The sequence below is a fragment of the Mycteria americana genome, chromosome 4, assembly GCF_035582795.1.
Source record: "Mycteria americana isolate JAX WOST 10 ecotype Jacksonville Zoo and Gardens chromosome 4, USCA_MyAme_1.0, whole genome shotgun sequence".
NCBI lineage: Eukaryota > Metazoa > Chordata > Aves > Ciconiiformes > Ciconiidae > Mycteria > Mycteria americana.
The window spans coordinates 60,317,752-60,343,057 of record NC_134368.1 but is presented as its reverse complement, the minus strand read 5'-3'; the positions used below and the strand labels follow the sequence as shown (position 1 = coordinate 60,343,057).

Sequence of the window (25,306 nt, the reverse complement as noted above, 5' to 3'; positions counted from 1 at the left end):
CCTGCCTGGATGAGTAAGGAGTGTCAAAGTATATCTTTCCGTGGATATACAGTCCCCATCATAATTCATTTGCTATGAAGCAAACCTGTGAAGTTCTAGATAAATGCAAAAATATGGCATTATTACTATCACGAGAAGCATCTGGCTTCTTGTAAGTGTGAAAGCATTGTTGTAGTGTAATTTCTCATGAATAATCTGCAAAGTGAAGGACTGAATGGTCTCTTCACAGCAATACAAACATGGCTTCTGCTGTGCACAGCAGCTATAAACAGGCCAGAAATATAATTTTGATTTCTCTGTCTTCTCTATCAGTTGCTGCTCCTGCTGGTACAAAGGTGAGGAGAGATATAATAAGGAAGTAAATCCTACTCACCATATTCCAAAGGACAGGCAGGATGAGGATCTGTTGTCTCACACTCAATTAGATCAACCGCTTTAGTCTCCAGAGAACTGTTACACTCCTTAACAACCGCAAACTGCAAATACATACAATATGCACAAAATACACAGAGCCCAAATTAATATAAAATGAACCAGTTTTCTGAAACCCAAGAGGCAAACTAGAAAGGCCACACACTCCAACCACAGCAGGGGGAAAAAGGTCATCCTGGCTTCTGGGATGACCCTTCCCCTGCAGATAATTAAACATTCGAGTTGATGACAGCCCTGGTCTTTCTTTGGAAAGTGTGCAGTCCCAGTCTAGTAAAGAACTACCCATTCTCTTGCCTTGCAAATCAACCTTTCCAGACGCAAGAACAAAAGCACATGAAAATCAACCCTCTCCATAGTACTGAGGGCTGCTTTTAAAGTATTAGAGAGATCTGCAACCAGACAGCAGAAAATCCTGTTAGACACAGGGAAGGAAGCGAGCCTCCCTTTCCAGCTCTTGGCACCACCTGGGGTGTGCGATTCCATCATCCCATGGTGACAGTGGAAGTGACACCTCAGAAGTAGAAGACGGGACCCTCTGGGGGAACATGCTGAAAAGACCAGGGGGAAAAAAGAAAAACCAGGGGTAGAGGAAAGTCATGTCAAGCACTGTGCTGAAATAGTATAGAGGGAAAGAGGGAAACCCAGTAAAAGGGGGATGTTTAAAGAGCAGAGACAGGGAAGAAGAGAAAATGCCTCTAAATAAGATGTTCCAACAGAAGGACTGACAGATTCAGTGGTCCAGGTGGATAATTGGTGGATTTATGTGGATAGATCACAGATGTAGCAGGTGTGACTATTTAGGCATCAGTTCATTTACATAAAATCTGTAGGCTTGCAGCTGCTAACCCACATGTGACAGACCCCCCGGAGGAGATTCAGCTACACACAGTTCTGCAAAATATCTTTGACTGTGCAAAGCCCAACACTTGCTGGATGAAAGTCTCAGAATAACATCAAAATCCAGGCATGTGCAGAAGTTTACCAAGGCTTACATACCCCTAGGACAAACCTAGCCTGGCTTATGGAACTCTAATACAAATGTGAAAAAATACCCAGGCATACCCTCAGCTAAATGTAGCTTCACCTGGCAGAACAGAAGTAAAGGGAAAAGTGAATGACACTTGGACAATTTATAGGTATAGTTTCAGTATCGTGATACCTAGCGTTAAATATGTGTGATAGCGTAAAAGCTCATTATCCTCTACATTAACCTAGATGGGCAAGAACAAGAAAGTCTTTGCACTCCCTCTCCCAAGCCTCACAAATGAGCAGTAGCACTGTGGGCTACAAAAGCAGTGAATTTCATGAGCTCTTTACAGTTACTGCATACACATCATCCAGTCCCCATATGAAGTCCTTCATTAGGATTATTAATGCTGTGTAAATCAATAGCACCCAAAAACCTATTCCAGTACCTTAAGAGCTAAGGAGCTATAGAGTTTTCTGACCGCGATGTAGTATAATCTCTTTTTTTACATAAAGCTCCCCAATAATCCACTTTAGGTTAACAGTAGAAATGGACAACTTCCTGCTGCTTTTTGGCAACTCTGCAGTTTCTAACCTGAGCACATGCATGCATGAAGCCCCAGCGAACTTAACACTCAATGGCTACATCAGCACAGAGAAAAATCACATGCATGAAACCACAGGAATCCATTACTGTGTAAGCAGCAATAGTTAGCAAAGGGTCAGTGATTTCCTCTTCCAGCCTGCAACAACCTATTTGCAATAAATTACTTTATTAATATATTTGAAGTCTCCCAGTACAAGAATGCGTGGTGAAATTTAACATGAGTGTGTAATAGATGAGTAGGTTGGATTTGCTTCTGTTGATTCAGTCCACTGCTTTGCTGTCTAATTACTCCTATATTCAGCAAAAATGTCATTGACCACTAGCATTAACTGTGGCGACAACAGCAGGTGGGGACAGAGCTGATGAGCTGCAGGCCTCCTAGAGCACTGCTCCCAGGCAACGAGCTGTTCTCAGTTCCAACAACTGTTTCTGATTTTCCCAGCCTCAGATATTTCACAAGCTGTGGTTTTTGTCTCTGCTGTGAACAAATGATGACATCGCTGCGATTCAGCACATTTGCTGTCCAGCACCTGGAGCAACAAAGTGCTGGTAATAAAAACTCCACAAGAGTATGCAGCTGACCAGCTAAGGAACAATATGTCGTAACCAGGGTCAAGTCAATTCAGCACTCCCAGCATATGTTTGATCATGTGTTTCAGTGGCTACCTGCTCACAAATCCTGCCGGACAGTCAATCTAAACCATTTGCGAGGCCTTCTTCGGGTTGATTAAAAATCCTTGGATTTGCACTATAAATATTCCGTTATATTCAACCCTCAAACAGACTCCCAAGTAGAACAAACTCATCTCTTTCTGGACTCAAAGGTTTGGAGCAGAGTCAAACTTCAGGCCATTTAAAGTCAAATTCTTTTGTGACCATGACTACTACGCACACTGTTCTTGTACCTTTCCAGCTATAGTTGGGTGTCGAAGGCTTTAAAACTTTGCAGTAATACCTATACTAGAAAAACATGTGTGCAGTTACCCCAGTAAAAAGGTGTCTGCTTCACTAGAGTTTACTGCCAATCCCATACAAGTATAAACTCTTCCAGTAGTCTTTTCCACTGGCATAACTGTGCTTGTTTTGAAGAGTGTATGCTGCTTAGCTAATGTGATGGTACCTGGACAAGTATGGTGATACCTCCATTACAGCAGCTTGTTCAGAGCTGAATGATATGTGTGTGCAGACGAGCTCTCAGGGTAAGTCATGCCATTCTGAGAAAGGAGTCTCAGACTGGGCACAGAAGTAGCCACAGATGCCAATTATGTCACTTTTGCCAACTTCAAGTTTCGATTGCTGTCACCCAGCGGTGTAATGTCATTTAAAGCCAGTGAGAATCAGGTCCTTAGATCAGATCTTATGGGGCCAAATTGTCTGATGCAACTTCAAAAACAACAACAGAAACAGGCCAGTTCAATGCCAGATCATGATGGCATTTCTACCTACACCAGGGCAAAATTTGTATTTTATACTGCCTCCCAAACTACCCGATAACATCCTAATTGTTTTTCTTTACAAGGCAGCAGCCTCTAATACAAAGACATCTAATTTCATCAACCCCCAAAATACAGTTCAACATTTCATGTAGCGCACACAATACTTGGCTTCCAAGAAGCCTTTTTAACGGAGGGCATACTTTCCTGTGAAAATAACTCTGTGATATGCCATGTCATCACATTGCCATTTCCTTAATTTAGAACACAGTTCCCCAACTGTTGTGTTCAAAGCTAACAATAACACTAGCTAATGGTTGCAATACATCCAGGCAGCTGTGAACTTTGAGGGATAACAATGAGGTAAGATGAACTAGGGTTCACAGCAAAGCACTTGATGACTCTAGCAGTTATTTAATATATTTAAGATGTGAATTATTTGATGGATAATCTCAAGTGGATCCCTAACACTCTTTGATCCTTCCTGCTTCCCCCTTCACTCCACATTAATACAGTTACCTGAGACTTGTTGCTAGTAGGTGTCACGTTCTCATTGTCAGCACGGCTGCTGGCATCTCTTATCGCTTCTGCACAGAGATTCTTCTTATACAAGTTTTGACTTCTGCAACAGAACAAAAGCTGAAACAAATTATTTTGCTTTGGGAGGAACAGATGCTGCTTCCTTTCACACATTATTCTATACGTATTTACAGAAGGGACATATATTTTGTATTCTTTCATTGGTTTGAAAGGGTGTATTACTGTCAATTACCGCACAGTGGTTAAAACAAACAGCTCGACAGAAGTCGGTAAGAAGTGAACAAATGTTTGTTCTAATGTGCCATCTGTAAAGGGTCATTCATTAGAAAAAAACAATAGGCCTCATAATTTTAACTACTCCCTTCCATTTTCTTGTATTATTCTATTTATAAAACATTCCTCTTACAAAGATTTAGGTTTCAGCCAGTACAATGAACAGTGTTCGTGGGTGAAGCTCAGAAATAAAAATCTGACTGTATTTTTGTACACCATTGATAGTTACAATTATGAAAGTTGCTTCTGCATTCATCTGCATCATTTATGAAAAACAACAATTTCAGAAATTACTATCAAATAAACAAACTGAAAACCTCAAAAAGCTTGGAACTAAGACATTTCCAGGAAAAAGCATGACCAACAGAATTAGCTCAAGGGGGAAAAAAGCCAAGAGTACAACCTGGAGTTGGAAAAGGATGCAGATAATCAGCTCAAAGTGGCTAGTTCCATAAATTCAAAAATTGTTATTTTTGCAGTTAAACAGCAATCACTTATAAGGCAGTATTAAAAGCCCATATAGGCCCTGACATAGAAAACACGGTCATAAGAAAAAGAGCTCATTTACACTGCTTGAGATCCAAATCAGTACCTCTTTACTCACTTTTACATACATGTTTTTTCTCCTCCTAGACGTCAGCTAACACAATTTATGTTACATTCTTCAAATTCCAGAAGTCTCAAGTTATAACATCCTTTTACTTGATCTATTTTAAATGAAATTTAATAGACATGTACAAAAGAAAACAGGAATTTTCCTTTTGTTTCTGTATCACATTCATATACTAACTGGGAAAGTGCATCTCCCATAATTATCATATGCTCCCTTTATGAAAATACAATGTAAATAAAATCTACTTTTTGCTAGAAATGAGAAAGACCTGCATCCACCATGGATTTTCTCCCCAGATTCTCTATAACATGTTCCTGTGTATTCAAATATGAAAAAAAAAAAAGTAATTGTCTCCAGTAGAGGAGAAGGCTGGGACTGCTAATACGAAATCAAATAAGTGTCAGATCTGAGGGTATATCACAGAGCAGAATGCTGAGAAATAAGGTAAATTAGTCCATTTTGACTTTTCCTGACACTGTGGCGAGGCTGCTGTTCATGCTTAGTCACCTGGATGTGCCTGTTCTGCATTGCAGCTCATAGCACTGACAAAACTCGAGCCCATTACTCAAGAGTTATAAAATCCATTGCACACAGCACACAGGCATGGTCCTCAGTGGGATGCCGTGCTCAAGAGGATCACTAATTCTACATCTTACTTTACAGCACGCAGAGTAACAGATGCCAGATGGACTTGGCGGGCATGGGAGTCTTCGTGTGCAACTGAGCACAAGCAGGCAAGGCAGTGAAATCTAGTTGACTTAGCATGGGCAAGAGGCCAGGAATTTCTCAGTCCTAATCCCAGTCCTACTGTCAACTTTTGCACGGCCTTGACCAATTGAGGTGGAGGGATTGTGGGTGTTAAATCTGTGATTCAGATTTTTTTTTGTTGTTGGAAAAGAGCTGTTTCCTTGCTTCCCTAGGAAGATAGGAAACTTGGCATACTATACAGTCAGACTACATAAACCTAACATTAAGAATAACACAATGCTCTTCAGCAGACTACAGTCATTGAACAAACCAACACAATACTTTGGTATTCTTGGCCTCCAGTTCACACATTTTTCGAAGTGGCAGGTGTAGATCTCCCACTTCATTTCCTCCAATTAAAAGGAGATAGGCATCTCCATTTTACAGGGGAAGGAACTATTACAGACTTAATCGGTACATTTCAAAATACAGTAGATCATGTGAAAAAGCAGTATAGCAATTTCAACCCAAATACTGGTTTCCAGACTCTAGTTAAATAGGGATTTTATGTCAGTGATTTCATTTTGATCTAGTTAGGCTAGTAATAGCTGAAGTACAAATTCAGTCAAGTATGTAATTGAAAACTTGTTGTCAGGGTAAATAATTACATTGATCAAAAGCATTTGGCAAGAAAAAAAGGTAAATCAGGGAGAAATGACAAAAGAGAGAGGAAGGGAAGAGAATTAATATCTTCACACCTTAAAACCAGCCATATTCTGGCTATTTTTCATGACAGTTTATATGACATATATGGAAAATACAAGAATCTCACAATTTGTCTATTCTGTATGTATCATTCCCCTGATTACCTTCTGAATCCCAGGTCATGAGAACAAACTAGGCTGCGCTTAGCTTTAATTCTGGACCTCTACCATTAGTTAATAGAAAATAAGAAACGTGGGAGCTTCTCTACTTTTATGGACTAAATATGCTAGGAACCATTAAATAAGAATGAAAAATATTAGCTTCCATGGTTAACTTCTTTTGTAGCTTAACTTTTTATGCCTGGGAGGGTCTAATTTTAAAATTAACGTAAACCACAAACAAAACCCCTGCACACAGAGGGCAGGTTGGCATGCAGCAGGAAACTCTTGATTTGGCTGCTGTTTGGTTTTTTGTTGTTTACTTTAAAATATAAATATGCATTTAAACAAGAGCCTCTGAGAAGAGTTATCTGCCAAGGTCATGGCCAAAAGACTAACTTATTAAATGCTGAATACTTTCCAGTCCAAGGGACATCGATGACATTTAATTTCACATCAGACTGGGTTCTTAAATAGTGACTGTAGAGATTCTTTTTGCCACAATTCATTACAGCCATGGAAAATGCCAGCGAGTACTTTTACAACAGATGTGCCTTAGGCTCACGTCCCTGATTTTTACTCTTTCTATTGCCAGGGAAACTGCTTTCACATTCATTGCTGGAGGCATCACTGTGGAAGTTTGCTATTGGAAAGTTAGTATGCTGCTTTTCTCAATGACAAGGAAACTTTCAGGTGCTACTCTACACTGAAAGAGAAGCAAAACCAAACTAATGGGATAGCCAGCAGAGTAGAGCCAAACCCTACCATGACAGTTTCAGACATCTAGAGCTCTTAATGGAAACCAAGGAAGAAGTAAATAGCATGCTCCAGAACTCTCTCATCAATACAAATTATGGCTCCTCTTCAAACCTAATAAGGTCTATTCTTCTTCCCCCCAGACACAAGTCACTCACTAACACCAATGCGAGTACTGCAGGCGAGGGACATGCCAGAACTTTCGGAATTATTCATAGACCCAATTACTGAAAGGCAAAAGAGTAGCAAGGATGATACGGCGATTTCCACCAGCTGAGGAACAGCTCACGTACTTCACCATGAGCCCTCTGTGAAAGCCAGCAGCACCTCAGTCCCACGTTCACAGCACCTGTTTGGAAGCACTACCTGTGGCAGTAGGCGGCCAGGGAGCCCAGCAGGAGCAGGAGGACCAGCACTGCTACGCACACTGCAATGGTGATGTTCCGCATCTTCACCCGCTCAGCGTGCTGCTGCTCCCACCACTCCAGATCGCTGAACTGGCACCGCTCCCCAACGTAGCCCGTCACACAGCTGCCAAAAGGAAGTGAACACACTTTGTAACTCGCAGCGGAGGAAAAACCCCAGATCATCACTTCAGTCACCTTGTGTATTGATTTACCATTGGCAACCACTACGGAAATATCTGGTTGAATTTAGTAGTGGTGAAGATAAAATGACTTTAAAGGAATAGCTGTCAAAACCTGTAGAATTCAATATTTAAAGTCTTTTTTTACTGTAAAGCTATAGAATTATATAGCAAGATTATAATTTCCAGATTCTAATGGGTAAAGAATAGAAAAAATCATTTTCTTTTAATTCCTGCTGTGTGATTAGTGTTTCCCTAAGATTTTCCATTTAACTGTTTCCAGCAGCAAGCTTCCCTTTCTTTGAAATAGGCAATATAGGATGTACTCATATTTTCAGAGTGATTTGGTTAAGGGAATCAAATTTTAATCTGAATCCTTACATAAAATAAAAGACAAATGAAAGTGTTTAAAAAAACCCTGTATGGGTTAGAAATATCTTCATAATTGAGTTTTAATACAAGCTGCTTCTGTAGGCAGTTTTTGTTTATTTGTTTGTTTTTACCACTGTAAAACCCAACATAGAAATATAAACTCAACATAAAAATAGAAATATAAACCCAACCCATAGAAATATAAACCCAACCCATAGAAACCCAACATAAAACATAGAAATATCTTATCAGTGCACGAAACCCTCAAATCAAAATACTAGAAAGTGAGAAATACATCAGAAAGGATCTCAGCCTAGTTTTACTGTCCAAAGTGAGAGACGTAAAAAAGGAAATAATAAACATAAAAAATGAAAAGTCTACTCAATTCATAACAAACTCTCAGCAACATAGGCTCAAATCCTTCTCACAATTCTTATTGGTCTATTTTTACTGAAGTCAAAAGAGCTAGTCAAATGAGCAAAGCAAGCAGGATTTGACCTGCAGCAGCTTTTACCTAATGTCCTGAAAACGTTCTATCAGCATTCATTATTAAATCAGGCACAAGCACTCTCCCTCTGTCACAAATTAGAATGCATATATGTTGGAAGGCAGAAAAATGCTAATTTTTTAATGTAAGTTCACAATAAATTCCAAGCAAGCTAGAAGATCTACTTTCTAGCATAAGAGCTTTTATTAATTCAAATACAAATCACATTTGGTACGTGATTTTTGCTAGATAACATTTTTCCATTATTTCGTTTTGGTATTTAATATATTACAGCCTACATGAATGAATGCTGCCATCTAGTGAGAATTCAGCAATTTCCACACACAAACCCTGGCTCCCACGAACAAGGCTAAGCACGGTTGCTTCTTAATTTTTTGAACGGCTTCCACTTCCAGCATTGAAGAATACATACATTTGGATTCTTACTAAGCACTAACATCTAACAAATAAAAGAAAAAAAGCTGTGATCCAATTTGAAAGTTCTGCAGTTGTAGACTTTTCAGTTTCAATAGGAGAAACTCAATGAGGTGAAAAAAGATAGTTTTCAATGCCTCTAAAATTTACGCTAAAAACTTATAACAAATATCAGAGATGACCATGAGTCCATCTCCTGTAATGGCTTTGCCCAAGGGCTTTTCTGAGCCTAGGAAATCCATAGCACAAAGCATCCACTTAATTCCCATGTATGTACATGAGATACATTCTTTTCATATTCCTGCAGGTACAGAGGTCTGTAGGCAGGTGAGACCACTCATATTTAAAAATAAGAAAGCCTAGGATTTGACAGTGCTTGCAGGAACGGCCTGGCACAGAGGTTCCTGCAGTGCAGTACAAGGAAGATCTGGGGGAATGGTGGGTCAAAGAAATCCTTCAGCACAAAGCTTGCTCTTCTCACTCCAGGGTTATACCAGGGCCACCCAAGTTACTGAGACACAGAGGGAGATTTGCCTACTACGGAACGGGTCCTCACTTACCAGGTGAGACCCCAGGGGACGAGGCAGGTATTGGTTTGTCGCACTGTAAACACTTGTATGCTTGATTTTGAAGAAAGATATAACACAGATTCAAATATAATCAAGTTACACAATTAAACTCCAGCACTAATGATTTTGAAGAAATTATCACCCCATGGGACTAGGCTGTCACATTGACCAGGCCAAGGCTGACTTCTGGAAACATGAGATTCTTTTTGCTTTTATCAGTAACTGCATTTGGAGAAACTGGAATTAGGCTTCACAAAAGTATCGACAGGAGGAAGGAGGTCTCGTTTTTGAGGTTCCATTGCTACTCTCCCAGTTTTTAAGAGGACCATCATGTTGTACCCTTTCTGCCAGTGACCAAGACTCTTCAAACTGCAAGGCAAGATGCTGACACCAGACTTCTCCTCCCTGGTCCCAATCAGAGAAGACAAGACAGAGGTGTCCTTTTCCATCCCAGTGAGTGGTACACATGAACAGCAAGGCCAACAGGGAGGTACAAGTCAGCACGATACGTACAGGAGAGACGGCAAGCACCTCTTTCATAAAGCCGTGAGCACCAAGTCCTTTAACAACTTATCTCACATTTCCAAAGCAAAGAACCGTGTGCTTAGGGAACAAATCCAATCCTACTATTAATTGCAATGGGTGTGAATGGAGGGACCACTTAACAGAAACTTACAGTGATCACTTACAGAAAAGAGCAGAGTCAAACAATAATTGCTAGCATGAGTGATGAACAGATAATTTATGGAGAAACACTTCACTGTCTGCACTCAACTGGGCCCTAAGGATACCATTCATCAGCACAGACAATACAAATTTCTGTACTTACTTGCAGGCATAGTCTTGCAGATCAGAAACATAATTGCACACTCCACCATGGAGGCAGTACGACTCGTACGAAGGAGGGCATCCTACAGTGCCGCCTTGTGCAGGGTGTGTAGAGTATTCATTGCTGGCCATGGTGGGGGACACAGTAGATTCTGAAACATAGGATTTCACAAGGACATCTCAAACTTTCGGCCACATTGGCAACGTGATCTTCCGAAAGTGTTCCAGAACTTCAAGATAGGGAAGTAGGTAAAAATCTCTAATTTTGACTAATTACTTGTGTTTTACCTGTTTGCTTATGTTGCTTAACAAATTTAGGCACACAGAACTTCAGATCAAAATACTAAATATGCTTGATTCTAGATTTGCAATGAAAGACCCACAGAGGCTGGCTGCATTCTATTTAGATGTGTGAGTACAGCTCTGAAGAAAAACTGCACTGGCTGTCTAGTTACTTACGTTTAAAGGATTTTTGCAACTTATGCAGCTTTAGGGTATGGTAAATCTCTACCATGCACAGAGTACCAGAGTCAGATATAGACGTGAAGGGTGACTGTATTTCACGCACTTGGATCTCAGACTGAGAAGTTTTCACATGCAACTTGTCATTCTTTCGCAGATTATTTCTACTCTGCTGCCATCCAGTTGATTGCATCTGTGTGTGACTGCAGATCACTTTTTATTGTTTCGAGCTAGCTCAGGTACAGATAACAGCATCACTGGGGAAGCAGGGAACTCTATTGACCCAATTCTTCAAAGGGTTCTGTAGCTTGCTCTGAATTGCACACACAGTCACCTACGTAGATATCCAAACTAGCTAGTTTTAAAGGGAGCTCTAATATCTCTGCACAGCATGACCTACAGCACAGACATGCCCTTACAGAAAAGGAGCGCTTTCTTGCCTACTTTGATGCTACAGCAAATCTATAGGTCAGAACCAAACATCTACATGGCAAAGAATTTCTAGCACTATGGCTTAGCACAAATGCGCCTAATCGCTCTCATACATTTATGGGATCAGTTTTATGACTCACACCAGTTTTATTGCAACATGACCTTCAATGACATTTGTTTTTTAAAATTTCATTTGCAGGAGAACTGCCATGGCAAAGAGCCTGAATGGAAAGGGACGGGTGATTTTAGTGAGCCCCAGGTGTCACAACATTCTGCAAAGAAAATTTCAGCTTGCTAAAAGAGCTTATTAGGCAAAGAACTAAAACAGTGTGTTAACACACATGAAGACATGGGATCAGAATTACAGCTGAGGGACCTAGAAGGCATTACTTCCAAGTCATGCATCATTTAAAATCATCATTTCCTGCATGACTCCTGAAACTACTGAAAGCTTAAGTAACTGAAAAGGGAGGGGGGGATCCTGGTAGTGTTTTACTTTAAAAAGCCATAATTTCCTTCTGGTTTTCTGCAGAAACAGATCTGTGAAAATCACACAGTGTCCCTCCATCATCAGACAGTCACTTGATCTGGGGCAAAATTCCCCCCGATGAAGTATGATGAGTCACTCAGCTCCACATTTTCAGAGAATGTTGCTGTCCCATTGAGGCACTGAAATGAGGGTCAGATAGTCACTAGTGCTGAACCTTCAGCAGCTCCCTCCATTAAATTGGTAACCAGATTTTCTAAAGAGTTTCAGAGCCCTTTTGAAAAATTAACCACTGGCTCTGAAAGACTAGCTTATTCTGAAGAATTAAATGGGACTTAAAGTATGCGCAGTTCTTATGCTAGCCTTCTGCAGAGGGAAAGAAGGCACAGAGAGTCTGAAAAATGACACAGAATGAAATGACCTCCAAAAATGTTACCTCTAAGGAGCATTTACTTCTGCTATTGATTGTAAAGGCCATTAGATAGATGTGTCATTACATTTAGACAGTAAAAATTAGCATTGAACCTTAATGTAGAAATTTCTAAACTAAACCTGGATCTGATCTCCTTAGCCCACCTCAAAACAGCCTCCATAAAGCAATGCTAAATGGATCCACAAGCTGCCCAGTATGTCACTATACAGGGTTTCCTTTCCTTCCAGGTATAAAATTTATCCAAGAGCACAGTTCTTAGTTAAGGGCCACTTCATTTTAATTGCTCACTCCATGTACTCACTGCAACTGATGCCAGTTCCAGAAGCACCATCAGCACACGAGCAAGTGAAGTTTCCTTCTGTATTTGTGCAGGTTATGTTCTCTCCACAGGTATGGGACCCTGTCTTGCACTCATCAATATCTGTCACCCAAACAGTCTGCAGTTAGAAGAACGAAATGCCTCAGAGCATCGGTTAAAAGGGCAGCAGCTGCAGCATTGCAGTCTCCTGGCAGTGGGGAAAAACACCAAAGACCTTCCCTCTGCAAATACGCCTTCATGGAAAACGTAATGGAAGAGCAACCAGCATACTTTCTATGCCAAGTAATCACAACTTCCCAGCCTCTCAGAGCATGCTATGCTGCAGCACAAGCTCTCCACACGGAGAAGGAAGGAAAGGCTTCCCCATGAAACATAATGAGTACAGCAGAGTTGAAAGGAAGACTTTTTTTTACTAGATATATTCTCCTGGCATTGCTAGTCATAGCTTGCACCCTGGACGAGTACTGGAGTACTGTCAGTTGGCATTCTTGCATTAAGACAGCAGAAGGGTTTGGGAATGGGGAGTTGCCCACCCCTGTACCATCCTCCTGGTCCAGCCTAGACAAAAAGTTTAGACAGAAGGAAAGGGTCTAGAAACCTACAGGTTTATCCAGTTTGTGTAAACGCTTAAATGAGGCGTGCCTCTAAATTACTGTGAAGAGGCTCCCTGATTACAACAAGAGTTCCCAGGCTCAGAGCCTGTGTTAGGTGCATATATACCTCTCATCCACATCCTGCTGCACACCCTCACCCTGCCTCCACACCTTCCCTAGCAGAGCCCATGGCGGCAGCTCTAGCCAGTCTGGCACTCACCCCCTGGGCTGGCACCTGCATGGTGCTAAGTGCCTAAGCACCACCCTCAAAGGTGGCAACTTTGAAAGGGTTCACGTACCAGAGTTTGGGAGCCTCCGATTCATTTTATGAACTGTCACCAGAATACCTGTACCAGATCTACTTTGGGAAAACAAAATCACAGATCTACCATCCCAATTTGTGTGAAATTATTCCTTAAACCACTGGGACTTTTTCTACAGTAAAATTAACAGGATCTGGCCCAAAACAGTAGAGAAAATTTAGATCACTTTTAAAGGCAAAAATACAGGAACAAAACTTTTGCAGCATATTCCAAGAAATGTGATTTCAACAATACAGCATGAATTCATCTTGTACCATCTCTGGATGTACTGACACATTTCTGGACACTGTGCATGCATGCAGGCATCTAAAACAGAAGTACAAAATCACTTACCACTTTCTGGTTTTTATAGTACATTTCAAGCCATCAAACACAAAATTAGCTTCAATTCTGTTTACATCTTAACAACATTGCATCATTTATAAAATGCTGTGAAGACATATCTTACCATCTTCTGGACTTAAAGACTTCAGGAAGATAATGGACTGTTTTTCAATAATAGTGGTAGGTACCACGATCATTCTAGCTGAGCAACTATACCACAGACAGCGAGAGCCCAGGGCTGCCTGGGGACATGCCTTGTAGGTGGTGCTGGGACAGCAAGAGGAGCTTGTCACTTCTGCCTGCACTTCCAAACATCCTCAAAGACATGAGCTCTAGCTCTCTGACCACTGTAGGCAGAATGCCTTCTCGAATCTGCTGCCTCTGATACTTTCCACACCCTGCCCATAATAATGACATTGTTCTTAATTTTTCAGTCATCCTTATCTGTGTCAAAGAACCAAAGTCCACTAAAGACTATGTAAGAACTGGGTCAAATTTAATGGGCTTTGAATTAGGCTACAAAGGAGAAAGGAAAAAGAAAAGGACAAAAGAGAAGCCAAGACTCTCATAAAGCTCTGAAAAAACTGTGTGCTAGTCAAATACTGGGGGGAAAAAGCTTCTTGTTCCTTCATATTTACTGCCAAAATGGATTAAAAAATTAAGAAATGTAGGGAATGAACTGAAGACCTAGCATTAGAGCTGGATGGGAAAATCAGTGGGTCTGATTATTAACAAGACTCTAAATGTACTCAAGTTGTCAGTGTCAACACCTTGAACTTCATGCCTATTAAACAGCCCTGGAATTATTTGATGAGTATTATGACACACTCAATCCTGCTTTCGTTTATATTCATGGCAACGATTTCCAATAAAGCTCTACTGCTTCACCTCCACTTCCCTCCTCCCCTTTACTCTTCCTCTCTCTCCTGCTGTAACTACTAAAAAGACTGCAAACACTGAGAGGAGGTATCCACTGAGAACTACAGGCTTTGCATATTGATCAGTTGCTGAGGTTGCCACACTTCAAACAGGAAGGAGAGAATCAAAAAGGAAGAAATGATGAATGTCAACTGTCTGGGGGAGCCACTGTTAGGATCCATGCCCCTACGAGATTTTTCAAAAAGAACCAGAACGGCTCATTTGACAGCTTCACAGCTTGATGCAAGGCTAGCCCAAATCATAAGACGTCTCTTGCTCATTCGTCCTGCACCAGCCTTCCAGGCACAGCACAGCCCTCACACATGCCTGTACCTTGGCAATGGACTCCATCTCCAGTGTAGCCCTCCAGGCATTTACAGACGTAGCCCCCTTCTGTATTGATACAGCCCGACACATTTCGATTACAGCGGTCCATATTTACAGCACACTCATCAACATCTGTGAGACAAAACAAGGAGATGGGACACATGGGTCTTGAAACCATCAAGTAAATCAATAAAAAGAAATGTCTACATCATGAATCTCCCTCAGACTATGTTGTCACTTCTCATTTGTGCATCTGAAGCAAATGAGAAGAGAAGGGCTTTGTGGTCTTTTCTTGGTATGAAATTTGATGGGGATGTTCTAAAGAGCCTAAGACAGTCAACCAGCTACTTTCAAGTGGAGACTTAGAGGTTCCACAAATACCACTTGCTTAAAAAAAAATCCCATTTGGATGGAATGATCCTATTCAAAACTAGCCTTATATTCTTAAACCCTACTCAGAGAGAAACTTTGTTTTGAGAAAGAACACCTAAGCTTAAAAAAAAAAGGGTACCACAATGGAAAAAAAAAATTACACCCATTTCACCTTCCAGTTTCTTTTTTCCTTTCCATAGCAACATAGACTCCTGTGATTCTTCATGCTTAGCCACCAAATGGTAAATTGTTCTGTTTCTAATGCCTTCCTGTCTTGGCTTTTATGAGAGAACAAAGTGTTTCCATTTATGTTGTATGTGAGTCCAAAAATTTAAAGACCACTCTGAGCAATGTGTTGTCTGATTGTTACGAGTCTCTTTCTAGTGCTAGAAAGAAACAAGAGCAGCACTTTTATATAAACATTACATCAGGAATACTAATTTTTAAGAGATTCCTTAATACATACCTCTAAACTATACATTAACTATCATGTCTATGGACTGAGCTTTTATAATTAGGCAATTTTTACAAATAAATACATTATGCTTTTATTCCTATTATCCCCATTATTGCTTGTTAATATTAATAGGATTAACACTCATGACTCAGGGGAAAATAAGACGTGATAATTAGCCATTTCATCTCACATGCTCTCTGCTCATCATCCCTTTCAAAACAAGCAATACTATTGACCTTTCTGTGATGGCTCATGCAGCAGAGCTGCCAATGTGAGAAAAGACAGATTTTCTTCCTCTCCCCCAATCTACAGTTTTCCAGAAGGTTGTATTAATGTCTTTTATACCATAGCATGATTTCCCCTTCCTGGTAAATCCTTTCAAACACTGGCATATAGCACCATCTTCCATCAAAACACACTGTGCATTGACATCACATTCTAGTGCCGTGCAGTCATCTTGATCTATAGCATAAACAAAAACAAAAAAAACCCCACTAGATGCATTTGGACAGGTCAAAGGAGGTACTGTATATAAAAAACCCCACCAACCAACCAACCAAAAAACTAACAAGAAAACCAGAACATACAGTCAAAGTTTGAAACATAGCTCTCCAGGGTTAACGATGACAAGCCAATACAATCATTAGGGCTGTCGTCTTTGTCTAGATGGAGTTGAAGTGTCATTTAGTGTCAGGATTTCTGAATATTGTATGCAAAACTTATTGCAAAATTTAATGATCTAGTGTCATTGAACATATGTAGAATTCAATGGGTTTACTGCAATTTTGTTCAGAGGAACTTAATATACTTATAAAATCTAAGGGAGAGACTTTCACAGGTGTTCCAAATTAGAAATGTTTGTTCTCTAGACCTGGATAATATTATCAAGTTTTGTTGACATAGCAAAGGAACACAGAGACAAACAAACAAAAAGGCAGTCCTACCTGGCATAATTGCATAGGCCCAACTTCTTGTAAGAGGGTTAAGAGCATGAATGCCACCAGGCTTGACATTGAGCCTTTCTTCCTTTAAGGCCTATGATTTCTTTCTGTTCTATAAACCTGTTCAGAGCCTCACAGTAAATAGAAGGAAGACAATCATCAGACTCTACCTGATACCATGATTTCAGCCATCAACAAAATGCTGATTTTCTGCTTTTCCCCACTGTCCATATCCTTGAATATCCCACTGCTTTGTGTGCTCCGGAGCAAGGTCTCTGGTGTTGGCATCGGCACTACCTCCTTGTGCACAGAGACACTTCCTGAAAAAGACAAGAAAAAAGTGACACAAACTATTTAAAGTTACTGAACTAACTTTCTGATTTCCTATCACTTGTCTACTTTCCAATAATCATGGTGGTTTCCTTTTAAAATAAACATCAGTATCCTTCCAGACTAGCCTGTTTCTGGCCTCAAATTATTCCTAAAACCACTCAACTGGTGGGTTTTCTCAAATACAAAAGACAAGGAATGCAACTCATTGCTCACAATACTTGTCAACACTGCACACATCTCTCTTACTGCTACTATGCCAAGGGAAAAATTACAATGGTCAGACAACACGTTATTGTCCCTGGACAACACCCCAGTGTTTTCATTCTTCAGAGAAACCAGCAATTACTATGTAGAGCAAGGTTAATATTTTCTAATGCTAATCTGTCAGGATCCTCAAGGTTTGGGGAGGGTCTTTTTTGGAACTGGAGGATTGTACCTGCTGTTCTGTTGGAAGCATCCAGAGCATGACAGGTTTTTCCATCTTGAGTTTTCCGAAATCCTGGATGGCACATGCAATGGGCAACTCCAAAATTGTTTTCACAGATCTGATCGCAGCCTCCATTCTCATAAAGGCAAGGATTTGCCCCTAATGCAGAAAAACAGGCAACTTAACAAGCTGCTTCTTCAGTCAACATCTCCTTTTAGCTGTGCAGAGTTGAAGCAGTTGGAAAAAGAATAAAGGCTGACAAAAACTAGAACATCCTTTTTTTTTTTTTTTAATTAAAAACAGATGCATATATTAAAGCATAGATATTATCACCTAGCCTCTGGCAGGAAAGCAGATTCGCATACTCTCTATCTAATAAATGTATCGCTTTTTTTTTTTATTTCCTTTATTATTTCTCCTTTAATATTTAGAGTCCTAACATTCTCTGAAAGAACATTGCAAGGGCATAGGGAACCTGTGATCACCTTCTCTCAATCCTGGTCTATTGAATTACTTTTTTCTGCTTACAGGGAGTTTGTTCCCAACAGAAAATCAAATTATTTGATCCAAAACTAATAAATCTTACAAAATCTTTCTCCATGTCATTTGTTATTATTTGTGTGTGTGAGGGGTGCTAATAAATTAGGATAAATAGGAATTAGGAGACTATGGTAGCCTTGTGGCAATTGATCAGCATCTATTCTTGGGCATGATCATAAATATACAAAATTAGCATTCCTGGGACACATGGCCAATCTTTCCATAAATGCCAGTCTGACTATGCAAGGCCTTTTAAAGAGCCTATTTCTGAGATTATCTTCTCCCCAAGGACATCTATTCTACTGATATCAGTGAACAAGAGGACGCTGGAAGGGAATGACTGCTTAATTTTTGCAGTATACCTGGTTTCGCCAAAGGATGAACTACAACCATTGATGAGGGTCTCAGCATGCTGCCTCGAAGACGTACCCTGTTTTGGCCGGTCTTCTTGTCCACCCTCATTAGTGATGGCCTAGCCCAGTCAGAAAACCAAATGTGATCCTCAAACACCACTACATCAAAAGGGTGGCCTACAAAGAAATTAGATTTCTCATTTCCACATCTGTAGAACATACACAAGAAACCATGTAAACAAAAGCAGTATCTGCATACAGGTCTACTTCTAACACAGTGGCATAGCCATAGCCACTTCTCCGCTTTGACATCTCATGGGGAGGGATGAGTGTCCATGAATGATGGACCATGGGCATGTGTTACTTATGGGCTTAGCAGAGGAGGCTATGACACTTGCCTGGCTCAGTACAGTCTCTATACTGCTGGTGACCCCCAACCAGATCAAGTTCACAAGATGCTTCTACTTTAGACATCATCATTTTGTGAAGCAGCACTGGGACTAGCCTTTCGGAAGCGGAGTGCCTCCCTCCTCTGCCAGTAAGTGGCCCAGCACAGAGCTGCTGAGGTACACAGCTCCTTTTGAAGTCTTCACATAACAGGGAAGAGAGGACTTCATAGCATGTGTCGTCCTGCATAGGACAACAAGTGTACCGGCACGGGGCAGCCTGGGAGCTACAAACACTATAGCCACTGGTTCATGGTAGGACCTCAAAGCCAGTGTGTAGTCTCTGCAAGTGCCAAAAGTACACGCAAGTGCAATACAGTGGTCCACACATACATATAAACATGCACAGACATTCACTAGCCTATTCATCACAGTGCAAAATTCAAGAGGGGAATTAATTTTCCTCACTTCAGCCAACTAGCAGCAGTAGGCTGTGACTAGTTAGTCTTTGTCTGTTAGCCAGCTAACTAACAGTAACAGCTGACACAAACCACAGGATGCAATAGATCATCCAGGTAGCTTCCTCTCTTTTCACTGATTACAACAGGAATCTAGACACCAGCTTAGACCAGGCACCTAATACATGACTAACAGTAGGTGAGAGAAATCCCACCCCAAGTTCAGAGCAGAGCAATTTTTCCTTGGTAGCACAACATTATCTACACTAGGAAAACTCAGATCCCTAGTTTGACTTCCAGAGAGAAGCTCAGCAATTCAGAATCCAAAGGACACTTTTATATAAAACGGCAGACCTACTTAGACATATAAAGATCTTTGCAAAATGATTCTGACTCTTTTTAATATCTCTGTCATGATAGAAAATTGTCATTAGCCCATATGGGACTATGCATTCTTTCTATACATTTAGAAATCTCCTGCTTTCAAGATAGCCTTTGGGCAAGCTTTTTGCAATGGAAGGTGAGAACACATACTGTTCTTCCATGGATGTCCACCTGGTTTCAGAGTGAGTGCTTCCTGGCTCAAGCAGGTTTGCTTTGTTCTGGTCCTTACTCACAGTCTGAATATGCCCTTCACTTTGTACCACTGCAGTCTGAGCCCCTCTGAAAGGTATGTTTTGTAGGCACGTGATTTTATGATCTGTGTTTTTGGCTTTTGATGTAGACCTCAACTAGGTGATGTTTAATTTCAGTAATGAAATTGGGATCCCAAAAGATATTAGTTTAAAAAATAAAAAATAATTTTAAAAAAATCAAAGCCAAGCAAACAAGCAAGCAAAACAACAGATAAATTAGAACCTTGTAGGAGTATGTGTTGGTATATCTTAAATACACATGACAAATAAACTGAAAAAACCCACTCCTACATAAGAAAAATTCTAAGATACTGTTTAAGTGTTCTTAAGTGTTAAGTTGAAGAGCATATTGTTGTTGTTAGCACTTCACTACCTCCACTGAACCATACTTAATTGCTGGGCGTGGTTCTTAGTTTTTCTTTCCATGAAATTTGAGCAACCAGCCCAAGGTCTAGATACTGCCCCCATCCAAACATTGACTCACAATTTTAGGATCTGTAGCTTGCACTATGAACAAACAACACTCCGCTTTGACCAGCAATTCCTTAACCTCTTAACTTATAAATACATTAAGGATTAAAAATAGAAGTGTAGTGTCATCAACAGAGATAGCAGCAACAGAAAAATGAATAATCACATGAACCCTTTCCACAACTGTGCAAACCCGACCCATTGCATAAACAAAATGTGTTGTTCACTGCCTTGGGCAGGTGCTTACAGGCTGTTTTACTTACGGCTGAAAACAGTGTTAGCAGAAAAACAGAAATAACTTTACCTATTTTGCATGCAGCTATACTGAATGAATTCTCAGTACAGGGGCACTAGAGGGAGCTGCTGTAATAAAAATTCATGATACAGCAGGACGCCTATGAAGCAGAGATGCCACCTTCCTGTCCTCCAGTGTACAGCCGTCCAAGAATTGAAGCTGAATTCTAGTCTCACTAACAGCATTAGGAAAACATCAGGATATCAATTCTCTCTGCCTCTCTAAATTCATACCCCTACAGGTCTGCACTTCATCTCTTTCATTTATTTCCATACAGACGTTGATGTCCTTTTCTCCCACCTCCTGACAGCCATATCACTTTCCCATACCCTGTGTTTCTCCAGCGCTCCTAGCTCTCATTCTCTGTTTTCTCTCCATAAGACACTATCTTATTCCTTGTGGAGAAACTTCAGGCTTCAAGGTCCTCCTTTGCAGATCAGTTGCAAGGTGAAGTGCACAGCAGGGGAAAAGAGAGTAACGCTGGGAAGTCACTCTGCTCAGGGCTTTTGATGTCTTATGATCTGGAGAACGCTGCTCCCTCCAAGACCTCACTCCGCTCACCTTCAAACAAGTGGGAGGGCATCTGGCTCAGGAGATGAACACAAGCCTTCCCAGAGCACAGACTAGGACAGAGTAACCGTAAAGTCTTTACCCATGGCAGTTGTGGTATTGAGCCAAAAGTCCTCATTCTGCCCATATTTTCTATGCACACCTACAAAATGGTCCTCAGAGAAGTATCATGTACAAAGGGAATTGTCCTCTCCAGAAACTAATTTGCTATGTACTGGATTCTTACACACATGGTTTACTTTAGATGTGGTACAACATCAGTTCCTCCTTGCTAATACTTCTGTTCTCTTGCTCTAGAACAACACAGTTATGTGACAAACAATAGAAGTCTCAGCCATAATTACTACCAGCATATTGCATAAATCATTTTTCCATTCAGTGTCTATCGTGTGTTTAGAATCATCCCAGTGTTCAACACTGTGCAGACGCAGGTTCTTTGCTCAAGGACCTTAATGGCCAAGATTAATTCTCTTCCAGCTTATGTCAATATAACTCACTGGTGTAATAAACACAGCAAAACCTGAATTACACTAAGCAGCCATGCATGGAACAAGCAAACCACATTTTTTACTTTTTCCTTCTTTTCATTTTTCTGTGAAGGCAGAGAAGTTCTCTGTACAATGCAAAGTGGCTGATTAGTAAAAGCAGAGAGTGTTAGAAAGGTGTTCTTTTGCTAAAATGAATAAATAAAAATCAACTGGGTAACAGAATGAAGAACTAAGTGATGCCATTAACCTCAACACAGAGTTGCAGGGGATATACAGCACAGCCACTGGCCAGTAATTCATATGCACGTATGCAGACACACACACATTGACAAGCAGCAGTAGGTAATTATCAACCCCAAAGCCTCACCTACATCATTCTGTGCAAGAATTCGACGACCAGAACCATCCAGGTTTGCGCTCTCAACCACTGACTGCTTAGCATCACACCAGTACACCTTGTTGGCTAAGTAGTCGAGAGCTATTCCACTGGGCCACACCAGACCAGTGCTGGCTATAACCTGGCGATCAATGCCTTCTAATGAAGAGCTGTCGATCCGGGGATTGACCCCCATGTCAGTCCAGAATAATCTCCTTTAGAAAACAAAATGTATACAGGAAGTGAGTAAGTAAATGTTTGTCCTCCTCTCCATGGAGTTCTTTCAAAGCAGAAAGATCAGATCAGAGAAATACATGCCTGAGACACATGGGAAAAAGTGCATGCTTCAAGCAAATATATTGGCTGCTCATCTTTTCACACTTGCCGTAAGACTCCAGGTGATTACACTGGGACTTATGCAGAATCCCCATTCTGTTCGTTGGCACAAAACCTTTGAAAAACAACTCCTCCCGCCTATGCTAACTGCCAACTCTTCATATCTGCTTTTTGTGTTTTCCACATGACTGATGATAGCAGTTTAGCAAACCCAGACAATAGAAGACGATGCATTAGCCAGCCCCTTGTCTAAACAAGGGTGTAACAATGCACAAATGGAACCAAAAATACCCACCACCCATGGAAAGCAAGCAAGAGCCCTCAGGTTATTTTGTTTTTAAAAAATAAACCAGTATCAGGCCCAGCCTCTTTTCTGCTTTTATGTCTCTCTCTAGAGTTCTGAATGTTACTCACTGAGTGCTTACTGTTTTTCAAAGAACAGACAGTGCAAGATGGACATTTAAAATGGAAATAGTCAAACCCACAAATTACTTCTGAAGTTTGGACTCCAGTCTTCCCAGGCATCAGCTGTCTGTCAGGTTTACTGAGATAACTCACAGATTCACTTAGCTTTATTTACATGAGCAGTTTTGCTGTAGCCAATGCAGGGATCGGTATTCTCAATAGTCTTAATTGTGTCTCAGATCTCTCTTTAATACTGACTTTACAATTATGGGCATTGCTATAATGTCTGTTCCTCCTTTCACCATTAAATTTCTAATAAGGAAGGTTTTAGTGATGTTTCCTCCTCCCTTTCCTCTTGTAGCCCTTGCCTCTACCACTAATTCTAATAAACAATCTCCCTGAACCTACCTGTTCTTAAAAGTTTTCCTGCAAAACATCTCCATCATTTTCAACCTCTACTGAAAGATTCTTTCAGGTCTTTTATGTACAGAGTGAAGCTAACAAAACACCCTCCCCAACTCAGCTTCATTCATCAGTACTTAGTTACAGCAGGATATGAGCATCAAAAAAGAAAAAAAAAATTAACAGATTTAAAACCATCCTACCAGAGGCATATTGACTGAAATCCATGGGGCTTTGCCATTGATTAAAATGGCCAGAATTTCATCAATAGTTTAAACATTCAAAACTCCTTTGATCATCTCAGCGCTAGATAAGAAGATATAAGGTGCCTTTAAATCAACACATCTCCACAACAGTAGATTTGGTTTAGTTTCCTCAGAAACTGAAACATGGCCAACAAAAATCCTTTGTAAGCACCATTGGTTAAAAGTGACTACCTTTTTCACACTAATAGATATGGAACCATCAAAGTTTGTAATGTGGTGCTTACAACTGTCAGGGTGACTTCAGTCACTTGCGATTTTCTTTAGCTTAAACTGCATACAATATCTTTAATGCTTCTGGTATTTTTTTTTAAATTTTTATGAGAAATGCACACATCCCAACTCACAAAAGAAATCAAGCAATAAAACATTGCAGTTCGCACAACTCTGCAAGGCAATGACTATCCTAACACGACACTAATGCACTTTTTGACTGCCAAAAAGGTAAGGCTGGCATGCTCACTTTTAAAAAGCCTCCCCAAGTATTACACAATTAACCGGGTTTATCACTCCTTACTTAGCAAATGGGTGAATGGCAATCCCTCGGGGCTGGGAGATATCCTCCCAGATGATCGTTTTTCTTTGCATTCCATTCAGATTGCTCTTTTCGATGCATGCCTTCCTGCAACACACATGGCACTGTTAGGTCCTCCCTGCTATCTTTTTAATTACCTTCTCAGGCAGAACGTACTAAGTTTTAGCATTGCTTTAGTTTAGCACAAAACTGTAATAAATAACTACAACGACAGGAAATAATCCTGCTGATGTGGGATGTCTAGTTGTTTCATCAACAAGTAATTAATGTTACAGCCTCATTATCTGGTCCAGGACATGATGATAAAATACCTGCTGCTCTGCAGGAGACATGAAGTTCTCCTTTTTTGGGCAAATAATGACTTGGAAGTATGATCACTAATAGATGAATGTTAGCTTTAAAGGGAGTCAGGAGGAAAACAAGCTCCTAACTGAATGGTGTTATCAAATGTATAAAGATTTTTTTTTAAATAGTACTTTTATATAACATTTTTCATCCAGAAATCACCAAGCAATTTACATATTATATTTATTTTACAGGAAAGAATGAAGCTAAGGTCCTTATGATCACTCCTAAAATCTATGGCAAGTCAAATATAGAATCTATGTTGCCAGTCTCCCAATCCAATTTTTTTCCAGAAAACTGTACTTATTGCTACAAACTTCACCTTGCCAAACAATTATCAGCCTCTACCTGAAAGCAAGCCTTCCATGCCTACCTGAACCTGCAAAGAAAGGCCACACAAAGATGGAAGGAGAAATATATTTGTGCCAATGTGGAATACAAACAGGCAAATGCAGTGAGTGAGAAGGAAGTGGCAGATACAAATTCACAGCTTCACCCTTGATTCTTGTCTTATGGACACGAGCACCACCATTTCCAATTTCACAAGAAACACTGGCACATTTATACAGGAGCACAATCATGTAGACAAGATTGTACCTAATAGCAAGGAAGCGGGCTAGCAGCATATTTAAAAGGGAGAAGGAGGGTGATCTGTACATTCAAAAACCATTTTTTTATTGACTAATAAAATATGGGTCATACTGATGTTTCATGACCGCTCTCCAAGGAGTCTTCATTAGGTGTTCTGATCTGACACTGCATTTTCACCAAAGGTTGATTTTGTGTCTCTCTGTGTGTAAGTTTAGGTATTAGCTGAAATGTGAAGTCATATTGTTTGCCAGTGGCCATTCCT

General features: G+C 40.4%; 1 protein-coding gene across 1 annotated transcript in view; it reads right to left on the bottom strand.

Annotated features, from left to right (window-relative positions):
- EGF (epidermal growth factor) overlaps positions 1 to 25,306 on the bottom strand; it is a 61,692-nt gene that overhangs the window by 3,744 nt on the left and 32,642 nt on the right. The window contains exons 13-24 of the mRNA XM_075500723.1: positions 24,091 to 24,195; positions 22,159 to 22,382; positions 18,498 to 18,665; positions 17,605 to 17,754; positions 17,006 to 17,155; positions 16,240 to 16,356; positions 15,072 to 15,197; positions 12,563 to 12,682; positions 10,449 to 10,599; positions 7,537 to 7,701; positions 3,958 to 4,060; positions 374 to 476 (exon numbers count right to left, since the gene is read on the bottom strand). Coding sequence (XP_075356838.1) covers positions 374 to 476; positions 3,958 to 4,060; positions 7,537 to 7,701; positions 10,449 to 10,599; positions 12,563 to 12,682; positions 15,072 to 15,197; positions 16,240 to 16,356; positions 17,006 to 17,155; positions 17,605 to 17,754; positions 18,498 to 18,665; positions 22,159 to 22,382; positions 24,091 to 24,195 — 1,682 coding nt within the window. The remainder of the gene's footprint in view (positions 1 to 373; positions 477 to 3,957; positions 4,061 to 7,536; positions 7,702 to 10,448; positions 10,600 to 12,562; positions 12,683 to 15,071; positions 15,198 to 16,239; positions 16,357 to 17,005; positions 17,156 to 17,604; positions 17,755 to 18,497; positions 18,666 to 22,158; positions 22,383 to 24,090; positions 24,196 to 25,306) is intronic.